The sequence below is a fragment of the Echinops telfairi genome, unplaced genomic scaffold (genome assembly GCF_000313985.2).
Source record: "Echinops telfairi isolate 266 unplaced genomic scaffold, ASM31398v2 ScPeMD7_2010;HRSCAF=2546, whole genome shotgun sequence".
In the NCBI taxonomy this organism is placed as follows: Eukaryota; Metazoa; Chordata; class Mammalia; order Afrosoricida; family Tenrecidae; genus Echinops; species Echinops telfairi.
Window position 1 is genome coordinate 7,094,455 of NW_022105908.1, and position 18,672 is coordinate 7,113,126.

The window sequence follows — 18,672 nt, forward strand, 5'->3', positions numbered from 1 at the left end:
AAAAAAAAAAAAAAGAATTAATCGGAGGCATTAAGAATTATGGTGTCTATTTTTTTAATCTAGGTGAGGGATGTTGGCTTGTACTAAAGAAATAGTAGTGGAAATGGAGAAAAAGGTGAAGTACACAAAAGACAAAGGTACCCTGGTGGCACAGTGATTAAGAGCTTGACTCCAAACCCACCAGCTGCTCTGTGGGAGAAGGATGTGGCAGGCTACTTCCATACAAAATTTCCTTGCGGCTGTATAACCAATTCCAATTGATAGCACTTATTTAGGACAGAGTAAGATTGCCCGTAGGGTTTCTAAGTGTATAAGCTTTGTAGAAGTGAAGTCCCACATCTGTTTCCGCAGAACACTGGTGAGTTCCAATCACAGACAGAGCTTTTGGTTAGCTTGGAGTGCAGTATCGACGACATCAGTGTCACTTCTGTAAAGACTATGGGCTTAGAAATCTACCGAAGCAGTTCTCTTCTGCCCTGTAGTGCCACTGTGATTTAGAATCATCTGACGACAATGACTTTTTGTGGGTTATTTTTGTTTGTTTCATTTTGTTTAAGAATAGTTTAAAAGAATAATAATTAGTAGGGAGTGTGGAAGACTGTAGTGGAAAGGACTTTGGAACACAAAAGGAAGAAACTTTTAAAAGCATTAATACTGTTTCCTTTAAAAGCTCTTCTAAAATTAGTCATAAATGCTTTTTGTAACAGTACCAAAGTGCATGGAGAAAAAGCCAGCTGTCTTCTTTCTGACGCTGTTTCTCTGAGATGTTCACTGTTATCACATTGTTGCGTCCTCCCACATTTTTCTTTCTGCGATGTCAGACATGAATCTGGGTTTTAGACCCATAGTAAAGACGGTTTCTCTTTATAAAAAATGAAATCATATTTGTTTTTCTATGATCATTGATTCCTGATTTCATATATGTCACCGGAGTTCCTTTTATTATAAAGTATATCCAGTTTCTGCCTTTTTTATATTCTCAGAAATTTTTATTATATAACATACTTAATAGTAAACAAACAAACAACCATTAAGCACCCGAAACCTTCAGCTATAGAGGAAAAGTTAACACTGTGTAGTCTTTTCTCTGACAGAGTGGAAGAATAGCAGCAAAATGTTACTAGTGCTTATCTGAGCAATTGGGATCATGAACTATTTATATCTTTCATTTCTAGTTTACCATTTTTTTAACTTACAGTTGAGACGTATTGTTATCAGCAAAATAAACTGATCAGCTACTAGCACTAGTAGTAACTGATAGTTGAATAATTTAGTCTTTAATATTAACTAAAAAAACAAAAGTCTGCCAAACTGTGTTAAATATATTGATGATATGTAAAAAAATGATTCCCTCTCTTCCCCTCTCAGCTCAAGGACATCTTTTCATTTGTAACTGAGTCATCGACTAAATGTACTTCTGACTTAGCCTTTATCATAAGCATTTATCATAAAAGCTTTAGGTTTGTCAGCATCAAAGAGTTTAGTTTATTTTAATTATTATAAATTTGCTACGGGTATTTAATAGGAACAAAAAATCTGCCAACGTTATGATCAGCTCATGGAAGCTTGGGAGAAAAAAGTGGACAGAATAGAAAATAATCCTCGGAGGAAAGCTAAAGAAAGCAAGACAAGGGAGTACTATGAAAAGCAGTTTCCAGAAATTCGAAAACAGAGAGAACAGCAAGAGAGATTTCAACGGTAAGTAGCCATTTTTCTTCAAATCACACTTTTGTTCTTTCAATAAATAGAGCCACCAGGATCTGATCATTAAGAAAAAGCTCTTAAAGAAATTTTGACTGTAAAACTTGATTATCAGAGTTTAGAATGTTATACCTTAGTGAATTATATTATTTCCTCTGGTATTGAATCTTAACCTGAATGAGTGTTTTTTGAAATCATTCTTACGTTCTTGAAAATATCCATCCTTTTGGAAATTATGATCTTAAGACAAGATCTAAGGATCATAAATTTTCAGTTAGTTGTCAACAAATAGTAAACTGATCATCGATAAGAAATTTTTTGGTATAGATAAGTAATTTCTGATTTATTTTTTTCTTAAAAATCACTTTATTGGGGGCTCATACAACACTTATCACAATCCATACATCCATCAATTGTGTCAAGCACATTTGTACATATGTTGCCATCATCATTCTCAAAACATTTGCTTTTTACTTGAGCCCCTGGTATCAGCTCCTCATTTTTAAACCTAGTGTTTTTGTCATTTATTAGTCATGTAAACATCGTTAATCTCAGTTGAGTTTTTGTGAGATGTAATGGTTGTGTTCACCCCCTCTTTAAAAATATCGAATATATTTTTTATAATTTTGCTTTCCTATTCTTTGGAAGGCAGACAAAGACTAATATTTGAAACTGAAAGGGAATTGCTAAGTCCTTTTCCAAAGTTTTTCATACATAAATTTACCATATGAATTGGAACATGTAACCTTTAAACCTTAATCTGAGTATTGAAATCAATTTGATTCAAACTTATTATATAAAATCGGCACTCAATAGAATTTTGACTTTCTTCTCTGGTTAGTCTCCCCACCTCAAAAAAAATGTCCTATCCAGAAAAGTAATCTATAGTTCAGTGTTTTGTAATATGTCTCCTTTTAAAAGGCCATTAAATATATTTGTAATTTCTCCTTCATATTTAGAGTGGGGCAGAGGGGAGCCGGTCTTTCAGCCACCATTGCTAGGAGTGAACATGAGATTTCTGAAATTATTGATGGGCTCTCTGAGCAGGAGGTAAGAAAATTAATTTATTTAAATCAAAATCATGAATTCAGATATTTTAACCCAAGGAGATAAAGGTTGATTTGTATGTAAATGAGAGAACATTAGCTACTGGAATTTGAGCAATTCCAAACCATTGAAAAATTTGCTTTTTTTCTCAAAACTATGTTTTTGAGAGCTAACACAGATGTCATGCCATAGTTCAGTCACATCAAACAGTATTGTACAATCACTGCTGAAAGTTCTAAGGTGAGGCAGCGACTCGATCGCAGTGACATTTCACCATAATGGTTTTAGCATCAAGATGCAGGGACAGAGGTGAAGACGTTGTTGCAACCAAAATGACACCGTGAGCCAAAGCGACAGTGGTAGAAATGTAGCGAGATTAGTAGAAGGCAGGACAGGACCAAACAGTGGATTGAATGTGGGAGTGAAGAAGAGGAGGAATGAAAGGGACTATGGTCAGAGGACTAAGCTAGGGGAAAAACCCTAAAACAATAGTTGATGGGGATTCAAGGATTCTAAAATTGGAGTTGTGGATCTGAATAAAAAGTTTCATCCACAATCTATCTCTAATTTGTTCAGTGCATTCTTATTAGTTAAATATTTGATGGTGTTAGGTGCTATGATATACTATCATCATTAAACGACATGCTTTTTTTTGAAGTGGTATAATGCCCTATTTAAATTCGTGGCTTAAATTTTGTTCTAAGTAAATTAAATTGCATTTCTTGTTTGCAGAACAATGAGAAACAAATGCGACAGCTCTCTGTAATCCCACCCATGATGTTTGATGCAGAGCAAAGACGAGTCAAGTTTATTAACATGAACGGACTTATGGAAGACCCGATGAAGGCCTATAAAGATAGGCAGTTTATGAATGTTTGGACTGACCATGAAAAGGAGATCTTTAAAGACAAGTAATTTATATTAATATTTTTTTCTAATAGAGCCTTACTTGATTAGGAAAAAAAGGTGGCATTTACGTAAACTTTTAACTGTTTCCACAAAAGTTTGGTCCTATTTTGGCACTTACATGGCTACTGTAGAAAAAAGGGAATATAATTTTATCGTGATCTCATATTTATCGGAGGTAATCCAGGTAACATATAAAGTCTAAATTATTGTTTAGTATTGAGAACACTTGAATATTTTTGGTTTAAGGTTTGAAGATGATCTCTCAGAGTAATAGTTCCAGGTGTTCATCCAGCCGCAGTGACTCCACACAGTATGAAATCCATGAGAACTTGAAATGGTCTGTGTCTTCCTCCCCCACCCCTTTGATCAGGATTATCCTTTGATCACAGTGTTCAGTAATGCGCCACCTCATTCTTCCAATCTAATGATAGAGGAAGCAGTTGTTCCTGCAGGAAATTGACCACACATCTAGTTCTTCTTTCTATTTTTCCTCTTGTTTCAGGTGAATAGAAACCAATTGTTAATGCCTTGGATATTCATTTGCGATATTTTAAGACTCCAAGCCATGCATAAGAACTAGGAGGCAGGACAGAAGCACTAAGCACATCATTAGACCAATTAATTGGCATGTCCCGAGAAATCATGCCCTTAAACCTGCTGCTTTCTGTAGTTGAACAGTTCATTGATAGCAGTTAAAATAATTGACTCTGCTACCATATCCTTAAACATTGTCATTGTAAACGAGAACTCTGTACTCTCTAAGCAATAATTCACCTGCCCTCTTCACTCCTACTTTAGGGATTTTTATAAAAGCACGAACTTCTGTACTTTTATCTATCATAGGCTGACTAACTCAGTTCCTGGTGGGTGGGTCCCAGGAGTCAATGTCATTCAGAGATATCCAGTGATTCTGCAGTTCCTTAAGTGTACAAGAGTTAATCTGTTAATAATACTTTTATTCATAAACAGCTTTTTAACATTTCTTTTGATAGTAGTATTTAATAATATATATGCGTTTACCCTCAGGTTTATTCAGCACCCAAAAAACTTTGGCCTAATTGCATCCTACTTGGAAAGGAAGGTGAGGAATTACTTGCTTTGAGAATGTTTACAAGTTTGAGATGGTTGCTACTTTGTAAATTGTATTCAATAATACAAATAAAACTTTTGTTCAGTAGCACAAACAAGACTTTTGCTAAGAACTCGCTAGATACAGAAAAAATTCTCTTTTGATTGACATATGGTATTTAAAATTAATTAGAATAGAAATCCTAAGTATAGAAAACGGAACTCATGTGTGTGGGAGAGGGAGGGAAAAAAGAGGAGCTGATACCCAGGCACAGTAGAAAGAAAATGTTTTGAAAATGATGATGGCAACATATGTACACATATGTTTGATACAATTGATGTTTGGATTGTTGTAAGAGTTGTAAGAGTCCTCATTAAAATGATCTTTTAATTTAAAAAAATGGAAAGAAAATTTTATCTCATTGGATCCTCAAAAAAACTTTTTTTTCCCTTATAGAGTGTTTCTGATTGTGTTTTGTATTACTACTTAACCAAGAAAAATGAAAATTATAAAGCCCTAGTAAGAAGGAATTATGGAAAACGCAGAGGAAGAAATCAGGTGTGTTTCATTACTTTATAGAAACTGTTTCAGAGTTGGTTGCTAGTGTGGTAAAATTAATGAAAAAAGCTCTATACCCTTCTGGCATCTGAATAATGTTCATTCATTTTAGTGTTAACAATAATACTACGATTAAATATGACAACCCTGATATCTTGCCAAATATGCCCTTTTGTGTGAAGAAGGGCCAGTTAGGGTAAGGAGCACAAATGCAAAGTGGTAAGTATTGTACCAGGAGTTCTGGTGGCACAATTGCTAAGTGCTCAGCTGTTAACTGCACGGTTAGTATCTGAACCCACCAGCCGCTCAGCGGGAGCAGGACGAGGCAGTGTACTTCCAGAAAGCTTCACAACCTTGGGAAGCTCACGGGACAGTTCTCAGGGTCTCGATGAGTCGGAATCTACGTGATGGTAAGAGCTTTGTTATTTATTTTAAAACATTGAGCGTAACGTTTACTGTAAAACCTGGGACAGTATCTGTTTCAGATATATTTCAGTTTTCAGAATTCAGGTGCATTACTAATTCTTGGAGAAAACTTTACCTAAAATGATTATTTCTTAATGTAGTGCAGCTTCTGTTTTCACAATTAAAATCCCATATTTGAAAAGTCGTTTCCCTCCAAAACAAAAAGACAGCTATCACAGGTCATATATGTATCTTAGCTTTGATGCTGTTGTAATATTGCAATCAGTCATTCAAAGGCATGTTGCAGTGTACTTGCATGCATGAGTTGTGAATGCCTTTGTACTATTTATTGGCTTTCCTAAATCATCTCCACTCTTGGAGCATCACAGGATTTTAGTCCATTTCTTTCCTTAGTAGTCTCCCTGGTTTCTTGATTAAGGTTTTTTGACCTAGTTCACTCTTCTTTATAGACATAGCCTTTTGTTTTTTTCTGGATCATTGTTTCCTACAATGCACAACCAGCTGACAAAGATGTATGCTTTCAGAGGTTGCGTAAGCCAAGTGGATTAGGGTATGCATTTTCAGCAGGCTAGGGGATGGATGACTCAGGGCCATAACATGATGAATGTGCTTTGAGGAGTAGAAAGTGAGGAAGTGCCAGTAGTACAAGTAGACTTTTTAAAAAGATGTATTAATGAAGGAGATTTGAGAAATTGCATAGTGATATTGATGAGGATCAGACTGAGGAAAAAAACGCATGCTTGTACATTAACCCTGCTGGTGTAGTGGGTTATGCGTTGGGCACTGACAGCGAGGTGAGCAGTTGGAACCCACCAGCTGTTTCATAGGAGAAAGATGAGGCTTTCTGCGTTTATAAAGATTTACATACTTGGGTACACTAGTACAGATAGGAACTAGAAATATGGGAATCCAGGATGGATGATCTCTTCAGGACCAGTGGTGAGAGTGGCCATACCGGAAGGGTGGAGGGTCAGTGGGGTAGAAAGGGGAACCGATTACAGGGTTCTACATATAACCCCCTCCCTGGGGGATGGACAACAGAAAAGTGGGTGAAGGGAGACATCGGACAGTGTAAGATATGACAAAATAATAATAACTTATAAATTATCTAGGGTTCACGAGGGAGGGGGGAGGAGGGCGGGAGGGGAAAAGAATGAGGTGCTGATGCCAAGGGCTCAAGTAGAAAGCAAATGTTTTGAGAATGATGATGGCAACAAATCTACAAATATGCTTGACACAACGGATGTATGTATGGATTGTGATAAGAGTTGTACGAGCCCCCAATAAAATGGAAAAAAAAAAGATTTACATACTTGGAAACTGGAAAAGACAGTTCTACTCTGTCCTGTAGGATTCAGAATCAACTAGATGGTACTGAGATTTTGAATTTGTACATTGATGGGATTAATATTAAAGAGGCAAAGAGCTTAGTAACTGTAGATCTCTGGAAGGGTTTGCTAACTGATGAGAGGAGTACATTGAAAATTTGTAGTGGGTTAGGAAACACCATTCCCCCAAAGAACCAGGGTTTTCCCCTTCTACAGAGATAGTGGAATCAGAGTCCTTTATACCTACTAGCTAGAGATACTTAGAGACATTTTAAACAAAAGATCCATTTACACATTTTTAAAAAGTAGCTGTATTCTGAATTATAAAATAGTATTTGTAACTTGGATTTCCTTTTATTTGTAACAGAGTTATATGTCCCCCTTTTAAATGTCTCAGTCCCATATAAGACAAGGGGATAAATGGTTATTTCTAGCACTTACCTTTGCTAGATTAGCAGCTTGTTGGTTTGTGTTGATAGGACACTCTAGCATGAACCCTTATGTCTCTGTTATACTGAAAAATTTTATTCTTCCATATACCGTACATACTCATGTATATGCTGAGTTTTTCAACACATTTTCAGTACAGTTTTTGTGGTAAAATTAGGTGCTTTGGCTGATATTCGGGTCAGTTTATACTCAAGTATATACTGTAAGTGCTTTTGTCTCATTTGCCTTTATTAGCAGCACCCTTCTCACTTCCTCAGATGTATTTACAGAACTGAGATTTTCGCCCAGTTCTTCCAAACCCTGATCTGAGCCAGCCCCCAAGTAGGCTCAGTTTTTTTTTGGTTGCTCATCCAAATCTAATCCATTCCACCTTTGCTTTCAAGCAGTGACCTTGAAGAGTTCCCTCTAGTTTAATATTTCTCTTGAGAGAGGAGAGAGTTCAATAATGGATGTAGACACTATAAATGCCATCAGTAAGAGGACAAGCCATTGAGGCCTTTGAGCTGAAGAACAATATCAGATTTCTGTTGCAACAAAGTCACTGCTAGTGTGACTGCTTGTTGAAAATAACTTTTCAGTGGGACAAGGGAAGAGGCAGAAGCACCAGTGAGGAGGGTTTTTTGTATACACCCGGAAACACGAGCTATTCTGACAGAAAAAGAGGCTTTCTACTCCTGCGTAGAGTTACAATCTCAGACACTCATAGGAGCAGTTCTACTTTGTCCTGTAGGATTACTGTGAGTTGGAATCAACTCAGTGGCAGTGAGTATAGATAGAACTGAAGCAAGAACAGGTGTTGGTAGATTATCAGGACAAATATCAGAACTATGCTAAGACTCGGATATTATTAGATATCCAAGTGGAAATGGAATGTGGGCAATTAGATATGTTAGTCTGGCATTTAGGATTGAAGATATAAAATTTGTATTATAGAAAAAAGTTCAGAAAAACTTTCAAAAGAAAATTTAGCTGTAAGGTTAGGAATCAAAAAATCTGTCAACCTTCTCGATTGTAACCTGTTGTATATAGAGATTCAACTAATTTAACAAGTAGTTTTGCTACGTTATTATCCAAACAAATATGAATCAATAGAAATTATTTAAGATAAGCCCAGAGTGATTAGGAAATAGTACATTCCTGGTGGTACTGTGGGTTAGGCTTTGAGCTATTAACCTCAGGATTAGTGGTTCAAATTTATCTCCTGCTCATCGGGAGAAAGATGAGGCTATCTGTTCTATGAATATTTATAATCTTGGAAACCCGATCTAGGGTCACTGTGAGTCAGAATCAACTAAATGGCAATGGGTTTGGGTATTCCCCAGGCAAGGTAAGACACTCTCTTGGAATAAACACACTGCCATGTCAAGTTTATGTCCTGACTTCATAGAGTTCTACTGAAATTATGGTTGGTCTTTTCAAATTTTATTTGGTTCCTCTCCTTACCCCCTACTCCTAACTTCTTACCAGCAAATGAATTACAGTGTTGATTGTGTGTACAGTGTTGTATGCTCACTGTTCAAAATGTACAGTGTTGTTTGAGTATTGAGTATACAGCTCTTGATTGAGAGATCTAGAATTTGTGAGGTGTAAATTTTCACCAGAAGTGCTTCCTTATTCACATGTCCTAGTTTTGCTCTGGGTTAGGCACCGCACTGCCAACTGCCAGCTTGGTGGTTTAAACCACCAGCCGTAGGAGAAAGCTGAGGCAAATGTGGCCTGGTAAAGGTTTTTACCTTCGATCACTATGTAAGGATGCTCTGAGTTGGAATCGACTTGTTGGCTGTGCCTTACTGCTGTGCGGAAGGGGTCCTGATGGCACAGTTGGGGAAGGGTTGGACTGCTACCCCAGGCTGCTGCTTCAAACCCAGCAGTCACTCCTCGGGAGAGTGATGAAACTATCGTTTCTGTAGAGATAAACAATGTGGAAACCCTTCTAAGGATTGCTATGAGTCCAAATAGACTTAATGGCAGTAGATTTGCTGTTTTTCTTTTCTTTCTTTCCATTAACTCTAGGGAAAGAGCCCCTGGTGGCCAGGTTGGTTCACATTGGACTGCTAACCATGAGCTCAACTGTTCAAACTCAGCAGTTTCCCCACAGAAGCAAAGTGAAACTTTCTGCTCTAATAAAGTTCTACAGCTTTGGAAACCTTATATAGTGCCATTTTGAGTTGTAATCAACCTATTGACAGTGGGTTTTGATTGCCATAGAGAGCTTTGCATGTTTTTTTTACTATGAATTCTAAGAATTAATCTTAGAATCATAGGGAGATGACACAAATAGTTATATTTTGATAAAATTGTGTTCAGATATTATTGGCAAAACCTTTTAATTCCTCTGAAAATAATCTTTGATATCACCCAACTGATTCCCAGGAGCCCTGGTGTTGCAGTGACTTATGGATTTGACAGCTAACTGGAAGGCCAGCAGTTTGCAACCATTAGCTTTTATGCTGAAGAACAGTGAGGCTTTCTACTCCCATGAAAATCACTGTCTGGGACACCCACCGAGGCAGTTGTACTCTGCCCTTACAATGTTGTTGTGATTCAGAATTGATTTTATGGTGGTGAGAAACCATTTCTAAACTTTAACTTATTAGCATCTCATGAAGAAAATATGTGAAGTTCTCTAGATATCTTAATTGAAACGGTAAATGATATGGGAAACCAAAGGCTATTCTGCATTGTGAGCCTTTGGATCTAGCATTATAAATAACATCCAGGTATTATTTCCTTTGTATAGTGGCTTTGTTAGAAATAAGAATGCTTCCCCTTAGAAATTGCTTCACTCTAGGACTGAGCCCCTTGTAGTACCTGGTAATTCCCTACAATAAAGCACTTATTGCTTAGAAATTCCATTTTTCATTTCTAAATGTTTGGTCATTTCTCATTGGAATACATACTTTTTTGTGCTCACAGCATTTTCTTACATATGTCAGCATTTTTAATAGCTATTTGTTGTTAAATTTATTCATTTCAGTTTTTTGATAACTTCATTGAACCTATTTTCCAAAGATTTTGACATTTTATCAAGTGTAAATGGATATGAGGGTTAAGTGTTCAATTAGATGTAGTAATAGTAGTAGTAATAAATAGTTCCTGTATAGATTGTATTTGTCACTTGACCTTGCTGTACAAACTGTCTGCTAAAGGTGAGCCCAATCACAGTGAAGTGCACATACCTTCCTTTAAAAATACGGATTTTCACTTTGTTTTCTATGAAAATCAGCTTGAACATTTATCATTCACAGCTTGTTTGACAAATACTTCAGGTTATGAATACCTCTCTATCAGCATGAAACTTTTAATAGTTTATTGACTGTCAAGTGTTGGGCTTAGAGTCATGGGAAACCTTTGCTACCTTGCTGAAAAGGTTTAAGATAGATGATCGTGGATGGACTTTATATATTTGTCTGAAACAAAATAATTCTGTCCACCTTTTGTTTAAATCAGAGGTTTACTCCTTTAATGATGCTGTATTCTTTACAATAAGTCTTCTTATATTCATGTATCATCCAAACATAAGGATCTTGGATGCTGCTGGCTGCACTCCATTAACCTTCATAGCAGCCGTTTTGGAATCAACCCCAGCAACTTCATCAAATTCTTTGTGTCATCATTCCCAGCCTTTTCTGCAGAAGTGGGAGCTGTTTTTCTATTTTGGGGGTGTGGGGGAAGCTGTTTTTAAAATGATACCTTGCACCTTCCTTCTCTTTGGCCAATTTAAACAAGTAGTGAGGTTGCTTCTTCAATTCTGAGCAACAGAGCAGGGAAGGAAGGGAAGGCATTTGTTGGCTGGGCTTATGGTAGCTGGGATGTATGGGGTCACTTATTTTCTCTAAGGCCCTGATTGGCATTAAAAGCAGAAAATTGCCAGGGAAATGAGAATAGATATGTTGTCCATATCTAGGGGAACAGGGAGCAGCTTTTGTTACCTTCATTTATAGCTAGGGTTATAACCCATTTTCCGACTTATGCAGGTCACTTACTGACTTAGATTTTGTTCTTGATATGCCATATTAGAAGTCTTTACTAATAGAACCCCGTATTGCTACCCACCTGGTTAGCAGTCTGAAACAAGCAGCAGCTCTTGGGGAGAATGATGAGACTTTGTCCTTCCGTAAAGAGCTAAAGTCTCAGAAACCCACACGGGCAGTTTTACCCTGTCTTGGTTGCTGTGAGTCAGCATTGAGTTGATGGCAGTGAGTTTGGAGTTGTTTGTTTTTTACTGGTGGATAATGATAGATGGATACTACCCTTGTGGTGCATTGGGGTAATTAGCAGTTGAAACAGGTCATTTGACTGCTATAGTGTGTTAGAGTCAGAGCTGAGTAAAATATCCCCAACTGAGGAGTAGACTTAGTTATGATCGAAAATATTTATTTAAAAATGATCTTGATTTCTACATTTTCCCCCGTAATAAATACCTAGATTAAAGTGAAACTGGTAGTTATCCAGGCTTAAATATTGACAAAATCAGATATAAGGAACAAATCAGATTATTGAAATAATTTAGCTAGGTGTCAACGTGGTATAAGAGATATATTTCTTCCTGAAGGACGGTGAGAATTGGATTGGAGCTCTTGATGAGGATAACGAGCAGGATCAGTGGTAGTGAAACTGGGATGGATCAAGGTGGTTGTAGTTTTAATTTCAAGATCTTGAAGGTGAAGTAGTAGCAAGTGATGAGTAGCTCAGACTGTGACTTCCTCCGGGTGCAGGCTACTTGGCTTAGTTGCCATGACCTAAAACTGTTTTAAGTGTGGGATGATATATTGATTAAGGGGTGTTGTTACAAAAGTTGTTGCCATAAGTTTTGAAATCTGGAGATTAGGGTCACGACATAATCTACCATGTGGTACGTCATCCATCTGTGCTAGAGTGTGTTCAAGGGATGAAGTCATAACTCCAGAGGTTGGAGGAAATGGCCATGTGTAGATTTTGTGCACATTTACTGAAAAGGAAATATTTTTAACATCGCAAACCAGCAAGGCTCTGGAATTAGAAATATGGAATAAAAAGAGTTCAAATTCTTTCTTCTTTCCTCCATGGAGTCTAAACCTGGAAGGCATAAGTGATTGTGAGATCTCTTTTGGAAAGGCTACCTTTGATGAGAAAAGAGCAGGTTTTAGTTTAGAAGAATAGATAGAGAATTTGGGACATAATAAGAATTAAGGGAATTTTACTTAAAAGAGTACTTTTATGTTCAGTGAAAAGAACATTTGAGAGGAAGGTAGAATTATTACGGGGTAAAATTGGCATTAGTATGGATCCAAAAGAAAAAAGGCGTTGGAGAACAAAACATTTTTCAAATAACTAAAATAAAGGAATTTGATTTTTATTGTATCAAACACATGCAGACACTTTCTATGGTCCAAAAGCTCTCCTAGGAGCTGTGTATACTTACAGGGTTAAGATCTGTTCTTTGTCTTTGATGAGGTTATAGCATAGTAATTCAGATAGACCCTGAAAATTAACCACTGATGAGTGCTGTGGGTGTGTGTAGAAGTAGGGATAGGAGTTGCTCTGTGGAAATCAAGAAAAGTTCTGCAATAGATGTATATTCTGAACTGAATTTCAGGATGAAAGTGTTCACCAGATAATGATGGGTAGAATGGATGTCCCAGGCAAAGGCATGAATGTGGTGGGCATGTTTAGGTGAATCCAGAGTAGCAAAGAATGTGAGAAAGGTCAAGATTAGAAGGAGGTAAGTACAGCACAATGAGCAGTCTGTCCTGCCAGGTAAGAGTTTAAAACTGGTTAATGTGTAAAGTCTTGGCTTCTGAATAAAATAGAAACACTCAATACAAATGCATAAATTAATTTGTTCTTTTACAGAAGGTTAACAGTGTTGGCAAAGGGGGTATCAATATGAGAGAGTCCATAATCTGATAGCTGAAGTTGTCAGTTTCTTTCTTTGTTTTCTTCTGTTTTTTGTCCACAAGTTTTACATAGTTTTAATTGCAGCTTGGAGGCATTTGAGTATTTTGTATCTATTCATCTTTCTGTGACCTTAGTATTTTTCCACGTTACTCCATGATGATGACAGTCCACTATCCCAATTAAATGGATGTTTCCCAACCAGAGAGTAAAAGCATAAAGATGTTCCTTAATCACCTACAATGGTGAAGAAATTAGAAACATTATATATACTAGAAGAGTGGTTTGGTAGATTATGGATAACCTGAATATACACAATCACAGTTTGAGGTAGAATTGAGTAACAGATTAAATGCAGAGGGGGTGAAGTTTGCAAAAAGAAGCCACTGACCGCAGCTTTCATAGGGAAAACTTAATATTTTCACCCCTGTGGGATGTTTATTAGTAGAAGCAGGTGTTTTTGTTTTACTTTATTTTTGGTGACAGATTAAGTAATAAATACAGAATATTTTGAAAGCATTAAGCTAACTTTTAATGTTTGGCCATCAATTATAAGCCAATTTATTATTAATTGAAATTTTGACAGGTTTTTATCATCTTTGACAATTGAGTTATCTTGCTTACCTTTGAAATTTTCAAACAATGGTTCATTTTAGCAGCAAATTGCCCGACCTTCACAAGAAGAGAAAGTAGAAGAAAAAGAAGAAGAAAAAGCCGAAAAAACAGAAAAAAAGGAAGAAGAAAAGAAAGATGAAGAAGAAAAAGATGAAAAGGAAGACTCTAAGTGAGTTAAATAGTTAGGAGCACATTAAATATTCTAATTTTTAAATAATGAGATTGGCTCTGTTAAGTGTGTAACATTTTGCATAAGACAAGCATTGACAATTATTTCTCAGACAGAAAATAACAGTTTTCAGAAGCAACGGCTATACATAAGATACACTATTGTTTGTGTACATTGCACATAATTAATTTTTTATTTGGAAGATTTTACAGTGCTTGATTTCAGATAGTGTGCTTTAGATAATGTAAAAATGTTGGTAGACTTTTCTTTTATATAATACTTAGCTTTTTTATTTTATTCATCATAGAAAATTGAATACTGGTTTGTATTATTGTTATTTTCCTAGTTATAAAAGCAGATTTTGTTCATTATAGAAAATTAGGAAAAGGAAGCTAGATTTAAAGAAAATTAACTCGTTACCCAACTCAGAGACAGTTGCTATTGATGGGTTTTGTGTACATATTGGGACAGATTGGTAGGCACTCAGCTGGGCTAATTGTCTCTCACACAGACCAGCTTTATTGAGGTATAATTTGCAGATAATAAAATTTACCAATTTTAATTGAACATGTGCTACATTTAAACAACTGTATAAACGCATGTAAACACCACCATGATGATGACACAGTATCTCTCCATCACTCTAAAAAGTTAAATGGTACTTGTCAATCTTTGTCTTACAGCACGTCTAGCCTCTGCAACCACTGCTCCATTTTACCTCTTTTAGAAGTCCATCTAAAGGAAATCATGTAGTGTGTAGTGTTTTTGTTTGGTTACTTTCACTACTTTTGAGATTCACCAATACTGTTGAATATATCAATAGTTTTGAATACTTAGATCTTTCTATATGTACTTATAGAAAATACTTAGAAAGCAATTAATTTTTTTTCAGTTTAAGTTAAATATTTTCAATTTAAGTTAAATGGTCAGTTTTCCTGCTCATGGACTTGTCATAACTTAATTGTATGGTTTTTGTTTGTTTTTTTGCCAAAAAGTTCTACTTATTAAAAAAAAACACTTATTTTTTTACATATGTAGGCTAGGTCTTATGGAGGTTGAAAAAGAAAATAGGATATGCACTATTCTTAGATAGTTTAGGATCTAGAAGAGAAATCAAGCAAAGTTCAAATTGTATTAAGAAAAGCTTTAGAGTAAGAACTAAGAACCAATGAAGTATGTTGGCAGATTAAGAGGAGATAGAGGGTACTTCTGTTTGGACAGTTGTGGAAGACTTGATGCAGGAGCTAGTTTTTAATGTGGGTATAATAGAGGGTACAATATGAATAGATAGCTACTTTGAGAAGGTGCCAGTAGTGGTTCCTTTAGACTGCGATATATAGTACCTGAGAAAAGAACCGACAAGTGAATTGAAGGGTTATATTATGTAGTAATGTGATGAAAAGCTGCACTGTTAGATTTCATTTTAGGGATTATGCGGATCTGTTTGGATATAGCTAGGGATTAGAATGGATGGAGTAATTTATTGCCAAAGTTATGCTATGAAAATATCCAGATAAGTATAGATAAGATGGATAGATTATTGATAGAAAAAATTGGGGAGACAGTCAATAGTTGTCATAAAAGACTGGGCTTGGCTAGTAAGAGAGTGAAGAGGGTAATAGCAATAGGGGTGATAGAATTATTGGAGGAAATAATACTGAGGTGAAGTGGCCAAAACTTGGCATGAGATTAACATGTAGGAAATAAAAGGGAAAAGAGAGTTAAAGATGATGTTGAATTTGCAGACCTAAGCGATTATAAATATGATGATATTGTTAATAACAAATAGCTAGACAATGAGGTGAAATAAACAGACTTGTGGGGAGAAGTATACTTTTGGATATGTTGAGTTTGTACTAATGGGTAATTTGCTCTCCCAATGGTAAAGAGAATCTGGATTTTAGAGGATGAGATGGGTCTAAAAATACATATTGGGGAGTCGTTCATTAGAATTGATACTGCTGTGCGTGGGTGACCTTACAAAGCTCTTAGGGTAGGATAGATCTTGGGAAATTCTTAAATATTAAAAGCTGAGAGGAGAAAGGCTGTGCCCGAGAGCGACCAACAGTAGCAACTCGTGGATAGTATGAAGTTCCAAAAGCTAAATCGAGAAGGGTAAGAAAATGAATTTTCTACAGTGTGAATGACAGTAATGATTAATGGGGTGATGATTGAGAAAAGGTTATTTCATTTTGTAATTTGGAAGTCATTGGGGATTTTTGGCAAAATATCTTTAAAGTAGGTTAGAGAGCAGAAAGAATAAAGACATGAAGGGAAAGAGTTACTTGGTAACTGCAAAGATAATTTAGAAGCAGAGAGGAAATAATTGGGGGTTTTGGGGGGCGAAAACTATAACTTGGTAACTAACAGGTCTCAACTGAGAGTAAATAAAATATGGGAATAACATCTTCCATTAAGCAGAGGTGGTTGAGTCTTTGACTGTTGCCATCTATCCATTCTTATACAAAAGTGTACATTAAGTACCTTGATTTTTATATCTGACAACCCTGAGAAGTAGGTAATACAAAGAACGATCTTCCAACATTACGTTTTAGTATCATTGCTGTCAATATTAATGGGTTTTCGTAAGTGCTTGGAACAGTGATGTATGATCCACAGCCAGAGAGCTTTTAGCCTTAAAATAGAAAATGTGGATGATGCTTACCATGTAAAGTGCTCAAATGTACTCATTCAGTTCTCCCAATAGTCCAGTGAAATATACTATGATTACTCAGGTTTTATAGATAGGAAATCAGTGTGACACAGTTTGTCTAGGATTATAACATGGCTACTGAATTGCAGGCTTGGGAATGAAGCAGTCTAGCTAGTTTCAGAAATCATCCTAAAATAAAGCTATGCTGATCCATTTAGTATCAGAGGTGGATTAGAATCTTGAGCTTGGATTAATAAAGCAGTACTGTGGATTAGTACTACATAAAATCTTGTAGACAGTTTCCTCCTTTTCATTTGACTGATGCCAACCTAATATACTGATTGAACACAGGCAAAACAATTCAAGACTCCTACATTTCAGTGTACGCCTTTGTTTCCAGAGCACCGGTCCTGGGGTTTTTCTGCCAGCATTATTTCTGCACAGAATGTTCTGGTATCCAAGTCAGTAGACTTGAAACTTGTGTGTGAATTTTAAATTCTCTGTGTAAAGCACGCCTTGTGAAAATGTCTAACTTGAGTTGGTCAGCAAGCTCTTCAAAATTGAGATGCAACCGGAATTTCATTTTTTTCAAAGTAACCTGGCAATTCTATTCCATTTTTATTTAAAGAATTTTATTTTTGAAATGCTATAATATTCTTGAATGTAACCTTTTTAAAATCACAAACTATTAATTTATCTCTCTTCCCAGAGAAAATACCAAGGAAAGGGACAAGACTGAAGTTACAGCAGAAGAAACTGAGGAGAGGGAGCAGGTCACACCCAGGGGACGAAAGACTGCCAACAGTCAGGGCCGCCGAAAGGGCAGGATCACCAGGTCCATGACAAATGAGGCCGCAGCTGCCAATGCTGCAGCTGCAGCTGCTACTGAAGAGCCTCCACCTCCTCTGCCACCACCACCAGAGCCCAGTGAGTGCAAGAACTCGTGAACTGACCATTTCTATTCAACACTGGGATAGCACAGGAAGGGCTTTGGACATTGATGACTTATATGTAATCCTAAATTTAAAGAATTTAAAAATTCTAAATTTTTATATCAAAGTCTTAGAAAAAGACTATCACCCACCATCTCACTACTCTGGTACAGTTGATTTTCTTTTTACTTAATCATGATCCTGGTGTTTGTACTACATTGTTCTGATGTTTTAACTCAGCCATATGTCATAATAAATATTTTCTAGTTTCTAGATAATCTTCAGTTTCATATTTTAACAGAAGCCCTGCCTGGCCGCACCATGGTTAAAGTGCTTGATTACTAAATGGATGGTCAGCTTTTTGAATCCACCATCAGCTGTTCTGTGGGAGAAAAATGTGACAGTCAGCTGCCTAAACATTGACAGCCTTGGAAACCCCATGAGACTTTTCTGCTTTGTCCTGTAGGGTGGCTGTGAATCAGAATTGACTTGAGGGCAATAAGTTTGCCGATGGTTTATATTTATATGGCTATAAAAGGTTGTGTTTGTTGTTGCTTGATTTATTGAACCACCACCCTATTTCTGAATGGTTATGTATACCTCCCTAGAGTAGTTGGCATTGTGAAAGTAATACTTTCTCAGACTTTTCTTTCCTGTAAATTATTTTTCATAAGGTGCAGGAGATAAAGGGAGATGGTTTTCGGAAGTCCAGGAAGGAAAAGTAGGTTTGGAGACTGATTATGGTAGCAGTTGCATAATTCTGTTTGACATGATTTGAGTTATGGAATGATACGGTATATGTATTAACTCCCAAGTTAACAGCAAATTAAAAGGCAAAAAAAATAAACCCAAAACAACCCACACCAAAAAACCCTCACAGATCCAGAAATGGCTTTTGGGCTCATACTAAATCTTAGCTCCAACTTAAGAAAAATTAG

General features: G+C 36.4%; 1 protein-coding gene across 6 annotated transcripts in view; it reads left to right on the forward strand.

The window, feature by feature from the left end:
- NCOR1 (nuclear receptor corepressor 1) overlaps positions 1 to 18,672 on the forward strand; it is a 151,089-nt gene that overhangs the window by 54,395 nt on the left and 78,022 nt on the right. For 4 of the 6 annotated variants that reach the window (XM_045293367.1, XM_045293373.1, XM_045293372.1 and 1 more), the window contains exons 10-16: positions 1,526 to 1,698; positions 2,661 to 2,751; positions 3,481 to 3,659; positions 4,684 to 4,738; positions 5,183 to 5,284; positions 14,022 to 14,149; positions 17,512 to 17,729. In XM_045293367.1, the coding sequence (XP_045149302.1) occupies positions 1,526 to 1,698; positions 2,661 to 2,751; positions 3,481 to 3,659; positions 4,684 to 4,738; positions 5,183 to 5,284; positions 14,022 to 14,149; positions 17,512 to 17,729 (946 nt within the window). The remainder of the gene's footprint in view (positions 1 to 1,525; positions 1,699 to 2,660; positions 2,752 to 3,480; positions 3,660 to 4,683; positions 4,739 to 5,182; positions 5,285 to 14,021; positions 14,150 to 17,511; positions 17,730 to 18,672) is intronic. The other 2 variants (XM_045293370.1, XM_045293371.1) reach the window with 1 other exon arrangement.